Genomic DNA, 16,623 nt, shown 5'->3' on the forward strand with positions numbered 1-16,623 from the left:
AATAGAAAAAGAATCGAGAAAGCTAGTGTAAGAGGCCTTTTTTATAAAGAATACAAGCATTTAGAAAACGAATAGAGAGTGCAAGTGTTAGAGGGTCAAGTGTTTTTTAAAGAAAATAAAACAAATAGATAAAATAGAATTAGAATAGAGAGTGCTAAAATTAGAGGGTCAAATAAAGATGGAAGAGATGTGTTTTAGCCGTTTCTTGAAGATGGCTTGGGACTCAGCTGCTTGAATTGAGTTGGGCAGGTCATTCAACCAGGAGGGAACAGTTACTGTAAAAGTCTGTGAAAGTGATTTTGTGCCTCTTTGGGATGGTATCCCAATCTCACGAGAAACATAACTATTTTATGACATGGCAAATTCGTAAGAATTTGTATAATGTGATTCAAAAAGTAAGAATTAAGGCCCACCCTTAAACCTAACTGTCAGTGGCGCATAAACAGATGGCAAGAAAACAAATGAGACCATATATGAATTCATATAAATTATATGAATTCGCCAAACGTAGTTACGAGCTGTCACAAGAGTGTGTTCGACATGAAATACTGTAAATATATTTTCAGTAATTAGCCATGGATACTTGGCTAAAATAGTGATGCACTACAGCATTAGTTTTCTAATCAGATCTTAATGCTAAGACAGATCTGAAAAGGATCATAGGAAATGATTGTGTTCTTGTTCATGCCAAACCAATGTGTGGATGTCAGTGTGACATTTAAGCCTCCCATGTAACCACACTCCTCTAATGCTTGGTCCAAATCAACCTTCCAGCACTCCTCTAACTGCCCCCTCCCATCCGAGGCCACTTGGCCCATCACTCACTCTAGCTCTCTCACCTTCTGCACTCTCCTTATTCCACTGACCATGCATGTTCCAAAAACAGATCAACTTTTCATTTCAGTGCTACCCCCTATGTATGCTACTGCCTCATGCTCCTTGCCCACCAAATAACCCCCCACATTCTTAAGTCTGAGATGCCGAATATGTTCAACCCCTAGACTATAACTCGGCCCTGCAGAGCCATACGCAACTGATTGGAATTTTGGGGTGTGGTGACGGGCAACTTTGACCAATAGGGCAGCCGGCAGCAATATAAAACACTGCACATGTGTGAATTTATTCGCTCTTTCTGTCAGTCCATCACTCCTGTGAGGAGGGGGTCCAAGTAACGGGGGGCAGATTTTGAAGTACAGAGAGCAACAAGAGCAATAGGGACAATCAATTAAAGGCACGGATAGACCTGTTTAACTAAGCTTTTGCCACTCCTGAAGATCCTTCACCCCTGACAGGATGGAGGGCGCCCATATCAAGGCCCCGGCCGAATGTCTGGCCTACTTCGCAGTTAGTGAAACCACAGGTCTTTCCCCGGATCAAGTCAAGAAGAACCTGGCTAAGTACGGCTACAATGGTGAGATTCATGAGATGTCTTGAAGACGCATGCAGGGTTTAATAGAAAGACAACCAAACACTCTGACTGGTGGACATGTCTCATTTTAGGAAGGCACAGAGATAGCATTACAATAGTGCTTTTGGGTTAAACTTTTAAATTGTGAAAACAGTAAATGCAATTGCATAGATGGTTTAGGGTTTTCTCAAATGTTCAGAATTTTCAGTGGCATTTCAAGGGACATCAACAGGTTGTGGTGCAGAAGCTAGTATTGAAAATAGACTTTGGCGGAGGGGGAGAAGGGAAGAAAGACAGGTGATGGCACAGCAGCCTTGCTTGGTTATTTGAGAGGTCTTATTAGATTAGCAGTATTTCAGGCAGATGGGGGAGGGAGATTCTTAGGTTCTGGCTGAAGTTGGCATGGGTGATTAGATATGTTACTGGCATTACCAAGTGATGATGTACAAAACAGGCCCTGTTGTACAGAGAGAACATAGCAAAGTTTAAAAAACAAAAATGTAATGATCCCAAGTGTGTGAGACTGAACATGTTCTTTTTAACTAATACTTTCTGTAAATCATCTGCAAAGTTCTTAAAATGCCTCAACTTCCTTTTTCATATGTGTCATATAAAAATCAGCTGGAAATGTTATGGCTTAATAGCGCCTCTGAGGTACAGTGAAAGATTGGCCAGGGTAATGCTGTTGTGCTGTCTTGAATTCTGGTCAGTTGTTAATTTCTTTTTTCTTTTTTTCTCTCTTTTCTCCGTCTATACTTTGTTTCTCAGAGCTGCCAGCTGAGGAGGGTAAGTACACATATATTGCTAAAAAAGTGACATCATGAGAAATAAATCAAGTCCATATTTACCAGCCACTATGACAGCAATAGAATCTTAAAATCTAGTAAGGATTGAACTAAATTCCCATTCCTTTTAGCAAAATCCATCTGGGAGCTGGTCATTGAGCAGTTTGAAGATCTGTTGGTCAGAATTTTGCTGCTTGCTGCCTGCATCTCTTTCGTAAGTTACTGACAAGTGGACAGTTCCGAAAAACTGCAAATATACCAGCAACCACAGAGAAAAATCAATACTCATGTTTGAGGTGTTCATCTAAATGTTGATATTTACTAAATATAAATATTAATTTTTTTTTTTTATTGAGCATAATGTGAACATTATGAAATGATTGGATGTAAATCATATATAGAATCATATATTTTTGAGAACAAACGAGTTCTCTAAATCGAGACCTTGTGTATGTACAAAACATATTAAACACTTTGCTTCATGTGATTTAATCAGATCTGTCAGCATATAGATACAGCATGTCGCACAATTTTAAACACACCCTTTAAACTTTAGTGGTGTGTCGTGTGTACAGCTGTTGTGACAGTATAGGTTCCATTCTGCACTTCATGCTGTAACATACACCATGACCATCTATGGTGTTACGCAACAAGGTACACATACTAATTTGCCATTTATTTTAGCGTTATGGTTGTGTGCAAAAGTCAACATAGTACTGAGAGCAGTACAGCATCAGCATTATGATATGTTGGCAGTATTACCTACTGCAATGTAGAATCAAATAGTATCCTATAGGGATGCTTGATCTTAATTTATTGTGCCAGGAAGCCATACAAATGGTGTTATTTATCTCACAGCGTTCTAAGCAGGAAAGACTCCGTAAGGTGGATTTTTAGGGGGTTCAGCGGGTATTGGGAGGTTGGAGGTAAACATGGGGGGTATTAATGTCTGCCCCCCTCCACACTGTGCCTCAACCAGCTGTTCCAATAGCCTTAGAAGGAAAAAATTTAGGGGCTCAGACGACGAGTGTGAGGGAGAAGGGGTTATTTTAAGAAGGACTCAAGTTGAAGACAGAAACTCTATACTTTTGAAAGGTCAGGAGAGATGCATGAGAGAAAGCGCAGCGAGAGTCGCTATAACAGCAGGTCTGTTGTGCAACAATATTGTGAAATAATGTTTTGACTGGTTTTTATGTATGCATGCATTGCACAAGAGAAGAAATTAAGCAACCAGACCAATAGCATCATGAATTTCAGAAGTAATATTTAGGGTGGGGTGTCAATAAATAAAAAAAGTGTATTCGAAAGTACTTGGATAAATATCTTTAACTTCCCTAAAAGCTTTATATTAATGGTGTAATTGCCTATACATTTTACTACATTTTGTAAGATTTAACTTCAGATTACTTTGTGTTTCCTCTCATCCTCTCATAAAACACTATTGAGTGTGATAACATTATTTAGCAAAACTGTATACTGAAGTACAAAACTCTGTACTGAAGTACATTCTGAGATTATTTTAAGGACCTTTTTTAATATCTTCCATGGATGATATATGTCTTATCAGGTCACTATGTACCTTATGCTGGTTTCTAATGTCTCTCTTTCTGTGTTTTTAGGTCCTGGCCTGGTTTGAGGAGGGTGAAGAGACCGTCACTGCCTTTGTTGAGCCTTTTGTCATTTTGCTCATTCTCATTGCCAATGCCGTCGTCGGTGTGTGGCAGGTAATGCACCAAATACGCAGATATATGTAGACTTTACTGATTTCATAAAGTAAATTAAGTGAAGGCATAACTCACTTGCATCTGTTATGTAAACCAAGCAAATGTCTGTCTGTCATTCAGGAGCGTAATGCTGAGAGCGCCATTGAGGCTCTGAAAGAGTATGAACCTGAGATGGGTAAGGTCTACCGTTCTGACAGAAAGAGCGTCCAGATGATCAAGGCCAGAGAGATTGCCCCCGGTGACATTGTGGAGGTGTCTGGTACGTCTTTTCACATGCTCTTTTTTCACAGTCTCTTCATTTTGGAATAGCTTATAGAAATACTTATTATTTTTTTAATACATGTTTTATTCAGTGCACAGTTTGCAGATTTTCTGTATGTCTAGAAGTCCCATGGTGACCTAGTTTTTTGTCGCTATGTGCAGTATACAACAGAGCACGTTGCATAGAATACTGTACCCACCACATACACTATAATCTTTGGTCCATTTTTTCTTTTGTTCCAAGTTTCCTATAGGTCAGATTTTTGTTCAGGTTCTTTTTGTTGTTGCACTAGTCATGAATCACTAACGTTTTGCTACACTGCTAACTCATTCTTTCCTCTTCCCTAGTTGGTGATAAAGTTCCTGCTGACATCAGGATTACTGCTATCCGTTCCACCACCCTTCGTGTTGACCAGTCCATCCTGACTGGTTAGTGCTTTTAACAGTGTTCACCTCTACTCTCTACTCTAACAATGATCATTAAAATGGGCCCATTGGTATAAAATTTGTTAGAACATTAAAACTATACAAATGCTGCAAACATGACAAGTGGTTTCTTTTTAATTAAAATTAATTTGTAAAGCAGCAGAACTCTCCTCTCCAGTGTATATTTATTGTGTATTATATTTTATTGTAATTGTATATAAATATGGTTAACTCTTTGTACAGGTGAGTCCGTCAGTGTGATCAAGCACACCGAGCCTGTCCCCGACCCTAGAGCTGTCAATCAGGACAAAAAGAACATGCTTTTCTCTGTGAGTTTTCATCCACACACTCATCCAGCTACTCATCAATTGGTTTCTACTCATACCTCAATACACACAAGTTTCTGGAAAAAAGTTCCTATCAGATAATGATAGCTCTAACCTTAACCCAAATCCTAACATGGTAACTGTGATTTTGCCCAGTACAATGGGTTTTTGGTACTGGAACAACAAACGTAATCATAAACCTAACCATTAACCCCAACTCCAGCCTGATCATAAAGTCTTCATGGTAGAAAGAAGTATTGTTCCAAGAACAAGAAGTATTTTAAGTTTCCTTTCCCACCTATAGGGCACAAACATTGCTGCTGGCAAGGCTATTGGAGTTGCTGTCGCTACTGGTGTATCCACTGAGATTGGTAAGATCCGTGACCAGATGGCCGCCACAGAGCAGGAGAAGACCCCTCTGCAGCAGAAACTGGATGAGTTCAGTGAGCAGCTCTCTAAGGTTATCTCTCTGATCTGCATCGCTGTCTGGATGATCAACATTGGCCACTTCAATGACCCCGTCCATGGTGGATCCTGGATCCGTGGCGCTGTCTACTACTTCAAGATCGCTGTTGCTCTGGCTGTAGCTGCTATCCCTGAGGGTGAGCATGATAACATGTGCAACACATCTCCCAGGTTAATTACACAAGTTAATTATGTAATTCCCACTACACACAACATTATGTCCAGAACAGGGTTGAAAGCATGACCTTTAGTCTGTACTTTACATAAAGCATAGTTACCGTATCTAAACCTTTTGAGATTATCAATATTATTAAAAGATATTAATCCAACCATAAACTGTACTCTCGTCAGGTCTGCCTGCTGTCATCACTACCTGTCTGGCTCTTGGTACCAGACGTATGGCCAAGAAAAATGCCATTGTCCGTTCACTGCCCTCTGTGGAGACCCTGGGCTGTACTTCTGTCATCTGCTCCGACAAGACTGGCACCCTGACCACCAATCAGATGTGTGTGACCAAAGTAGGTGTTCAGCTATCTTTATGTACACACATCAACCAAGAAATAATGAAGTTATTGCTAATACTGATATACTGTAATCCTAAAGGTGAAGTGTGTAATTATTTCACAGAGGAAATACTCTTCTCCCAGTTGAATCTGCTGAAACAACTGTAAGCCTTCAGTAGGCTGACTTTCAGAGTTCACTTTCAAAACATTGCTAAGATAATATCATTTAAGCTTTTTCCAGGCTCAAATGGCAACTTGGATCAACCAAGTTTGAGAATTTGGGGAAGGACCATTTATTTATTTATTTTCCGAAAAATGGCAGATTGGAAGGGGAAATAGGTGTGTTTGGAAAAAAGCACATTATTTTTGTAATTTCTTTGGGTGCTGCAAGTGGTACTGAAATCACACAATTTACCTTTGAACATGGGTACAGTATAAGTATTGTGCATGTATACATTTATATTAATATTGGGATATTTTTACTTGCACACTAAGATGAAATTGTGTATTATTACAGATGTTCGTCATTGATAGAGTTGATGGTGATCACGTTGAACTTGACAGCTTTGATATCTCTGGCTCCAAGTATACACCCGAGGGTGAGGTGTAAGTACACAATAAAACACTTCCCCTAAAATGCTCCTTTTTATTATCAGGCTATCAGCATGTCAAAGTCACTATTGTAATCTGAGTGGCATATTTCTCTTAGCACAAAGCTGGGTGCTCGTGTTGACTGCGGTCAGTATGACGGTTTAGTTGAGTTGGCCACCATCTGCGCCCTCTGCAATGATTCCTCCCTTGACTACAATGAGGTGAGAGATACATACTCTTTCACACTTCATTCTTTTGTTCTCTTTTCTATATTTGTCTGAAGACAAAAACTGTCATCTACCTCTGTGTTACAGTCCAAGAAGATCTATGAGAAGGTCGGTGAGGCCACTGAAACTGCTTTGTGCTGCTTGGTTGAGAAGATGAATGTTTTTAAGTCCAATGTCAACAACCTGTCCAAGATTGAGAGAGCAAATGCCTGCTGTAGTGTAAGTAGAGATGTAAACCTTCTTAAAACATCAGTAATGTAGCTTGGCACTGATAGCTCTGTAACTCAAATTTGTTTCCATTTTTATCCTGTGTAGGTTGTGAAGCAGCTGATGAAGAAGAACTTCACTCTGGAGTTCTCCCGTGACAGGAAATCTATGTCTGTGTATTGTACCCCTTCCAAGGGTGATGCAGGCTGCAAAATGTTTGTGAAGGTATGTGTCCCACTCAAAAAAGTACCATGGTTTCTTAGAAGTTCCTTGCAAATAGCATGGTATATGAAAGTATATGTTATCTAGTGCATCATTGTACAATGGTACTGTCACAATATTATTTGTAAGGATTTAAGAAGTAAATGATCACAAAAATGTTAATATTGATGGGGATCTTCAACAAAATAATACATGCATTTCATGACTCCTCATTTTGTTAATATAGGGCGCTCCAGAGGGTGTGATTGACAGGTGTTCCTATGTACGCGTTGGTTCTACTCGGGTACCCCTGACTGGCATTGTAAAGGATAAGATCATGTCCGTCATCAAGGAGTGGGGTACTGGCCGTGACACTCTCCGTTGCCTGGCACTTGCCACCCGAGACAGTCCCCTGAAGGTTGAAGAAATGAACCTTGAGGACTCTACTAAATTTGCTGACTACGAGGTGAATAAGAAAAACATAACACCTTAATTAATTTCATCTATCCATTCTCCCATATCTGGCTGGTAAAGCTTATTGCCCAGCAATTCTTACTAGTTAAACTAGCTTGTAAGGCTGCCAGCCCGTGCTAGAGACCAGCATCGGACACTTTGGATGTGGCTGCTCAGCTTTTCCTCTTGTTGAATATATTTGGCCAGGATCTCATGTTAAAAAAACTGTAGCCTACTATTCACAGGCTATTTAAGACAATGTTAAGACTAGATGGCAAATGCTAGACTAAATGCTGCACTCAATCTACAGTGGTTTGCCTGCACTATTCCCTGGTTTCTAGAGTAAAGAAAATGCTGTACTCACTCAAAGCATAGACTGTATCCAAACAATCACAATTATAATATCGATATGGATAATATAATAGCAAAATATGGAGATATTCGACAGCGACGATATCCTCCTGCTATGGTGGTACAGCATGGATAATGGATAAGGTTTAATAAATGCTAAGCTACATAAAATCTTTGTCTTATTACTTTCCTGTCTTGTTCAGACTGACTTGACCTTCGTTGGCTGTGTCGGTATGTTGGATCCCCCCCGTAAAGAGGTTACTGGCTCCATTGAACTGTGCAGGGCTGCTGGCATTCGTGTTATCATGATCACTGGTATGCTTTTTATCCATCCTTTCATCAGTCATCTCCCTCAACCTTTTAATCTTTTATTGTTGCAAGACCTGACACCTGTCCACAAAAACCCTCAGGTGACAACAAGGGTACTGCTGTGGCCATCTGCCGTCGTATTGGTATCTTTAGTGAGGATGAGGATGTAACTGGCAAGGCTTACACTGGCCGAGAGTTTGATGACCTGCCCCATTCTGAACAGAGTGAAGCTGTCTGTAAGGCATGCTGCTTTGCCCGTGTTGAGCCCTCCCACAAGTCTAAAATCGTTGAGTTCCTGCAGGGCTACGATGAGATTACTGCTATGGTGAGACATATGTACACTTTACAAGCCAGCTTCCACAACACCATATCACATGAAACCCTGCCTTTAAGATTATATAGTAATGCTGTTATCTTTCCTTCAGACTGGTGATGGTGTCAATGATGCCCCTGCCTTGAAGAAGGCAGAAATTGGCATTGCCATGGGCTCTGGCACTGCCGTTGCCAAGTCAGCCTCTGAGATGGTCCTGGCCGATGACAACTTCTCTTCTATTGTGGCTGCCGTTGAGGAAGGCAGAGCCATTTACAACAACATGAAGCAGTTTATCCGTTACCTGATTTCTTCCAATGTTGGGGAGGTCGTCTGGTGAGAATCCATGGCCTTGTTTAACGTATGTTTAATGTACTCATGTACAGTATGCTCGCGCTTGACATTCTTCTCGTCTCTTCTTTTCTCATAGTATTTTCCTGACTGCTGCTCTCGGTCTGCCTGAGGCTCTGATCCCAGTCCAACTGCTGTGGGTGAACTTGGTGACTGATGGTCTGCCCGCCACTGCCCTGGGCTTCAACCCCCCTGATCTTGATATCATGGGCAAGCCTCCCCGCTCTGCCAAAGAGGCCCTGATCTCTGGCTGGCTGTTCTTCAGATACATGGCCATTGGTGGTTGGTATCGTTGTTACTTCTGTGGGATGTCAGCTTACTCAAGTTCTCTATGTGAGTTTTGGTGTTGGTCTAATAAATTGACTGTCCTCAGGTTATGTGGGTGCTGCTACTGTGGCTGCCGCTGCCCACTGGTTCATGTATGATGTGGAGGGTCCTCAGGTCACCTACTACCAGCTGGTGAGCAATATCTCCATCATATTATTATTTAGTAATGTATTTATCACACATGGAAAGAAAGTTCCTTTGAAACATCAGTTCACGCCTGCTAAATTCTCTTCCTGCTGTAGTCTCACTTCATGCAGTGCCACGAGGAGAATGAGGACTTCACTGGCATTGAGTGTGAGGTGTTTGAGGCTGCTCCACCCATGACCATGGCCCTGTCTGTCCTGGTCACAATTGAGATGTGCAACGCTCTCAACAGGTTACATCTTAACTGCAGTTTTATTACATCAAACATGATTTTGTCTTGTAACTCAACAGCTAAATTCCAAAATCTAGTGAGCCTCCTTGTTAATCTAAAGTCTAAGGCAGTATGTTAACCAAAATTTTCCCTATAGTAACTGTAACTGATTTGTAACGTTCCTCACTGACAGCCACTTTCTTAACAGTAACCTATATGTATCACTAAAATAGTAACTTGTGAAGTGTACAGTGTAATCACAATTTCCCTTGACTCTGTCTAGCATCATGAATCATTTTTTTTACATTTCTGTGGAAGATACAATGCATCACAGCCTTAGAATTTGGCAAAAAAATTGTATCTTAAAACAGTGCCCTAAACAACACCCATTTTTGAGGCCACCACAACACAGCACCTACAAAATAGCAATTTAAGTTTTTAGCATTTATCTATGTTATACATTTGGCACTAAGTGTTTTTATTGTGCGTATTTCCTGGATAAATTAAAACACAGAATAAAAAAAATAAAAATAAAAAACATCAGTTCCCAAGAAAAAAAAAATCAGTTCCTAAAATTTTAAAATATTTCAAAATCAAAATACGATTCCAAGTGATCAGAGGGGACATGTTATTGACAGGTGTAATTGAGGCCAGTGATGCCATACAATACTGTCAGGTTAAGCAACTGAGCTAATTTTACCCTGAGACTGATGGTGGCAATAAGGGTTTTTCTCTGTGTTTCTATGTATTTCTCAATAGCTTGTCTGAGAATCAGTCCCTGTTGCGCATGCCTCCATGGAGCAATGGCTGGCTAGTGGCTGCCATGACCCTCTCCATGTCCCTCCACTTCATGATCATCTATGTGGACCCCCTGCCCGTACGTCTCTCATCTTTATTTCATCCTGTTCTTTATATTTGACTATATCTCTTACACTGGCCACAACTTTCCTTTTCCTATTACAGATGGTTTTCAAACTAACTCACTTGAACGTGGAACAGTGGATGGTGGTACTGAAGCTTTCTTTCCCTGTTATCCTCATTGATGAGGTGCTGAAGTTTGTTGCCCGCAACTACCTGGAGCGTAAGTTCTCAAACATATGTAAATATGGATGTATTCACATAATTATAAAATAACATGCATTTAAATAAACACATTTTACATGTCAAACTACATTCATACTTATACTCTATTAAAAACTTGCTGACTTGTTTCTATGAATGAAACTTAATATAATGTCTTCCCTAAACTTACATTTTTCTATTTATTATATATTAATTGCATTTAATATTTCCTTCATATAACTTGTTTGCACTAAAAGTTCTTTTAAATTCCACACTCTTCCTTCTTTTCTCTTATCTCTCACACTCATTTCATTTATTTCACACTAACCTACTATATTCATTTCTAGCCTAAACAGTCCACACCTCCCAGTTTTCAAGTAACAGAAGCAAGGTATCCAGTAATAGCCATGCTGTACCTGTCTTTATGAATGTCTACATGTCTCTATCCTTTTGCATGTTTACCGTTTTGGTTGGTGTTGCTTTGAGAGAACATGTTGTCTTAAACTTGTCTGTGATTCAGCCATGCATGCATGGAACTCCAGTGAAATTTATGCTGAACTTTCCACTTGTCTTCCCTTGTATTGTCAGCCCAATAGAAAAACTGGCTTATTTCTACTAATGGAGACATTTTATTTTCTATGATATAAACTAACTTCTTGCTAAAGTGCTTGGTAAATATTTATTGTGGATAGACAATGTGCAACCCTTAGCATAACCCTGAAATCTGATTAACTGAGAGTAATGTTGTTCCAGAACAATTAAGGATGATCCAGGAATGTCCTGTTTGGGTAAATCATGTTCCAAGAACATGTTCTGCTTGTGTAAATCAAGTTAAATGCAAATATATTCTTTTCTTGAAGTTTTAAGATACAGTGTTGTGAATTAATACATTAGTTTATATTACAATACTATGTACTGTAATTTAAGGAAATGTGGATGTGAAGCCACTAAATATTGCTAAATATCGCAATATTGTATAGTGACGTGTGTATTAAGATACGTATCGTGTTGTGAGGTAGTAGACGATAACCAGCCCTGCTGATACCCAAAACAGGGTTTCAAAAAATCATGTTTAGTGCTGTTTAGCATTTGCTCAGTGTTCTTATGTTTATTAAAACTCATCTTTTTGTGATTCCCAGCTAAAGCATGAAATGTAGAGACAACCTGGGAGTGAAAAAAAAACAGGAGATAAAGAAGAAGAGAACAGCTAGAATGAATGAGGAAGAATGGGAGAAGAGAGTATTTACATCCGCTGAGACAGAAGCTCTCATGAGCCCATCTGCAGAATGGAGAGTACAACATCTTTGGAAAATATATAAAACACAGAAAAACTAAAAAATACTAAGTTTAGTGACAGAGATGAATATATAGGTCAGCCCTTCCAAATTAGTGTTTGAATACTGAATTGTTTTATTCTCAAATGAAGTGTATTAAACATTTTTGTTAAAATTGTATACCATTTTAGTCTCCATTTTATTTCTCTTCATTCTATTTCTACATATACATACCTGCACAGTTTTGTGTTTTTAATTCCATTCCTTAATTACCTCCTAGAGGCATTTCCCCCATTAAGTCATGAACATAACAATTACTTGTCAATCAATAAAAGTAATTTCATTGGATTTAATATTTGATATGAGTTCTCTTCATGGAAGAGGCAGTTGTTTACAAACAAATGGATTTACATGCCTTTGCTTCATTGGTGAAGTGGAGGTGTAGCATTTAAAAAAAAACACTTTACACATTAACCTGTTCACTTGAATCCTACTTTTGGACCCAAGAAATGGCATAATAAAATTCAAATGGATGTAGTTCATGAAACCTTTGCATAAGGAAGTGAAATAATTTTAATGCCTTGTATTTCCAGGGCTTGCATTTTTAGGTCCTGAAATTTAACACAGTTGTTCATTTAAGCTGTGAATATTTCAATTCAAAATATTTCACACACATTTTCATAATTAAAAATTCAATAATTCATATTCACCTTCCAGAATTCACTTCCAAAATATTCAATCTTTTAAAAAATACGATGTATAATATTCGACAGGCAAATTTCGGTCCACTTTATTTCACTTTCCAAATTCGCTTCCACAAATTCAGTGGTTAAAATTCGCCATTGCACATCCGGGATCTGCAGGAATAGCAGTAGAGCACGATGCGTGATCTCCAGCTGCTGTCGGTCGCTCACCAGCAGGTGGCGCAAGTGGCTGTTGATGAAGACCAAAGCATTAAGTCATTCATTTACAAAAACAGAACTGCAGAAATGGAACAAGCGCTAAATAGAAGTTTTGATTATCTGGGCCAGTATAAACATGTGGAAAAGCTGATCGTGTGTATGTTTAATTCAACATCTTCGCTGTTTCCTGTAGCCTACATCTAAGCAGCGTTCTCTACCACAAAGGAGATTATAATGCTGTTTTACCCAAAGCTGAAGTACAGAACTAACATTACATCTGAGGAAGACATATATTGCTTTTGGTTGCTTAGTTACCATAACTTTGTATCATGGCTTGTGTGATGCTGTGTAATACTGGGGATCCCCTCACGTCACACTCCAGGATTCCCCAAGGATGCATAATGCACCTCAGTGAACTAACACAGTGATATAAGACCTCAGATCTCAGAATACACTTTACTGATGATTATGCGAACTCGACTCGACTCAGATGTAGAATATGAACGAACGCTCAAGGTTTCACGCTGTTTCCCTCAGAAATCTATTAAAGAAAAGAAAACGCATTACGCGGCTCAGTGCACTAATGACAGCTATTAAAAGACCAAATTCAGATCTTACTGATGATGCAAACTATATACAGGCAGATGAGGATATGAACGCAAGTTACGGAACGTGCAAAACTGCACGTTAAACATTTCCCATAAAGAAAACACTGAACATGGTTTATTGCCTCAAGACAGTTATAATAAATTATTAAATTCACAGATCAGAATAGTGATGTACATGACTCAGGGAAGGGTCAGCTAACCCGTAGTGAACTGAAAGATTTCACAAATCAGAATAGTGATGTTACTGACTCAGGGAAGGGTCAGCTGACCCGTAGTGAACTGTGAAAGTTTTCACAAATCAGAATAGTGATGTACATGACTGTGAACATTTTCACAAATCAAAATAGTGATGTAAATGAATCAGGAAATGGTTAACTGACCAACACTGCACTGTGAAATTATTCAGATCAGAATAGTTAAGTTAAGGGATCAAGAAAGGGTTAACTGACAAAAGCTATACTGTGAAACTTTTGCAAATCAGAATATTGAAGCCAAGTACTCAAGGAAAGGTACAACAACCAAAACTTTATTGTCAAACAAAGTGTACATAACTGCACTGTGAACGTTTTCACAAATCAAAATAGTGATGTAAATGAATCAGGAAATGGTTAACTGACCAACACTGCACTGTGAAATTATTCAGATCAGAATAGTTAAGTTAAGGGATCAAGAAAGGGTTAACTGACAAAAGCTATACTGTGAAACTTTTGCAAATCAAAATACTGAAGCCAAGTACTCAAGGAAAGGTACAACAACCAAAACTGTATTGTCAAACAAAGTGTACAATTGTATATGTGTATGTGTTCATTTACCTAATGACTTATTCACAGGAACAGCACCGTATGACATTATTATAGGCTACAAAAAACGGGGAGCAGAGCAAAGATAAACACTGCCACACGATAAAATGCGATTGTGAACGTTTTCACAAATCGACTTCGACCTAAAACAATGTTTTTGTATTCCAGCAGCAGTCTGCGTGTTTATTGGTAATAGACGTTAAACATGAAGAACGCCTTTCTTTCACATTCCTTACTAACAGACTTACCAAGGGGTTTACGGACAAGAGCTTTGCTGTGAAAAAATTCACAGATCAAGTATTCAGTATTATTTGCATGTCTATGACAGCGCGCTGCGTATTATAGCCAAAATAAATCTGAATATCAAACCGCAAACTGTCTTTACTGCGGTTAGGCCCGAAGGATTTCGTCACCTGAATTCACAAATCATGGAGAATGACATTCAGTATTATTTGCATGTCTATGACAGCGCGCTGCGTATTTATAGCCAAAATAAATCTGAATATCAAACCGCAAACTGTCTTTACTGCGGTTAATTACCGATCTAATTAATAAAATATATTACTGTATATTATGTACATTTAAGCAGATGAGCCCAGAATATGAGCACACAACCCACAAAGTTTCACCAAACCATTTTTTCTCCCATAGAAAACCAAGCGCAGTATTTTTATGTTTCATATTCGCTGCATATTCGCCTAAACTGCTTTAGGGACCGTCTGCAGATTTACCTCAAAACGAAACGAAGTAGGCCTACAATAATTTATTCAAATGAATGTTTACAGTAAATTAAAAATTTACTCAAACTGACTAAATATATATTGCCAACAACACTTTCCCTAAGTATGTACACTACACACATATTTTTTAAGAAAAAATTACAGTAATTCACCAAAATGGGGTTTTTCGTGTTCCAAATGTTGTATGTTACTAGTATGTTACTAGTGACCAGACTGACTTGCTGCTACAGTTAAAATTTTGCCAATATCTTCCTCACTGTATATACAGTATATAATTATTCTTAATAAATAACTGTAATTCACATAAAGTTTTTTTTTTATGTTCCTAAGTGTGTAGTACATTCCTAGTGACTAGACTGACTTACTATAGGTAACATTTTGCTAATACCTCCCTTGCTGTACATAAAGTACATAAATATTTTATAATACAACCTTTGGAACATGAAAAATCCCTTTTGGGGTCTTACAGATTTTTTTAGTTTTAGTTTTAAATAATTGTGAATACAGTACAGTACAGTAAGGCAGATATTGGCAAAATATCACATGAAGTCAGTCTTGTAACTAGCAACGTAGGCTACTACAACCTGTGGAACATGAAAAAAAAACCTTTTGGTGAATAGTTAAAAAAAAAGATATTTGTGTACTGTACATACTGTAAGGGCAAAATCTAACCTGTAGTAAGTCAGTCTTGTATCTAGCAACGTACTACAACCGTTGGAACATGAAAAACCCTTTCCAGGGATCTTTATATGTAAATAATTGTGTACTGTACATATATGAAGGGAGGTATTGGCAAAATCTCACCTGTAGAAAATCACTATAAGTAATACAAGCTTTAGAATTTGACAGTGTGTTATTTTAAATTTTAATTAAAATACATTGGACGTTTTAACACAGTCGGTGGAATTGTCAGACGGTCCCTTGGGTGCGATAGCGCGTCAATACTTTCTTCGTTTTAAATTTGCAGCAATAATACACCTAGGCGGTTTTGAACTCCTTTTTTATGTCGAGTGGTTGTGGTTGAAAGTGGTTGCATATTGTTAAAACTAATCGTGGTATCGATATCTTTGTAGGACTGTCGACTCTATAGATCAGTGGTAGGCCTAAGGGAAAGCAATTATAAAGAAAATGCAGCGCGTTGCGTTCTTCTGACCTCATTTGCTTGCCTGTATATAGTTCGCATAATCATCAATAAAGTGTATTCTGAGATCTGAGGTCTTATATCACTGTGTTAGTTCACTGAGGTGCATTATGCATCCTTGGGGAATCCTGGAGTGTGACGTGAGGGGATCCCCAGTATTACACAGCATCACACAAGCCATGATACAAAGTTATGGTAACTAAGCAACCAAAAGCAATATATGTCTTCCTCAGATGTAATGTTAGTTCTGTACTTCAGCTTTGGGTAAAACAGCATTATAATCTCCTTTGTGGTAGAGAACGCTGCTTAGATGTAGGCTACAGGAAACAGCGAAGATGTTGAATTAAACATACACACGATCAGCTTTTCCACATGTTTATACTGGCCCAGATAATCAAAACTTCTACTTATCGCTTGCTCCATTTCTGCAGTTCTGTTTTTGTAAATTAATGACTTGATCCACCTGTTGCTTTGGTCTTCATCAACAGCCGCTTGCGCCACCTGCTGGTGAGCGAC

The 16,623-nt window shown here is 38.7% G+C and overlaps 1 protein-coding gene across 2 annotated transcripts; it reads left to right on the forward strand.

The window, feature by feature from the left end:
• The first annotated feature begins 1,103 nt into the window (after positions 1–1,103).
• Positions 1,104–12,096, forward strand: atp2a1l (ATPase sarcoplasmic/endoplasmic reticulum Ca2+ transporting 1, like). Of its 2 annotated transcripts, XM_016439925.1 has the most exons (24): positions 1,104–1,411; positions 2,177–2,194; positions 2,325–2,407; positions 3,813–3,917; positions 4,038–4,176; positions 4,527–4,607; positions 4,848–4,933; positions 5,235–5,532; positions 5,747–5,913; positions 6,416–6,504; positions 6,608–6,710; positions 6,804–6,935; positions 7,032–7,148; positions 7,372–7,590; positions 8,132–8,243; positions 8,339–8,562; positions 8,663–8,883; positions 8,978–9,180; positions 9,272–9,357; positions 9,468–9,601; positions 10,340–10,457; positions 10,544–10,661; positions 10,990–11,033; positions 11,782–12,096. In XM_016439925.1, exons 1-23 carry the CDS (start codon positions 1,294–1,296, stop codon positions 10,992–10,994), a joined length of 2,976 nt encoding a protein of 991 aa, XP_016295411.1. In that variant the 5' UTR covers positions 1,104–1,293; the 3' UTR covers positions 10,995–11,033; positions 11,782–12,096. The 2 variants fall into 2 exon arrangements, with proteins under 2 accessions (XP_016295411.1, XP_016295410.1); XM_016439924.1 differs by lacking the exon at positions 10,990–11,033.
• Positions 12,097–16,623: the final 4,527 nt, after the last annotated feature.

The sequence above is a fragment of the Sinocyclocheilus anshuiensis genome, unplaced genomic scaffold (assembly GCF_001515605.1).
Source record: "Sinocyclocheilus anshuiensis isolate Anshui unplaced genomic scaffold, SAMN03320099.WGS_v1.1 scaffold151, whole genome shotgun sequence".
Taxonomy (NCBI): domain Eukaryota; kingdom Metazoa; phylum Chordata; class Actinopteri; order Cypriniformes; family Cyprinidae; genus Sinocyclocheilus; species Sinocyclocheilus anshuiensis.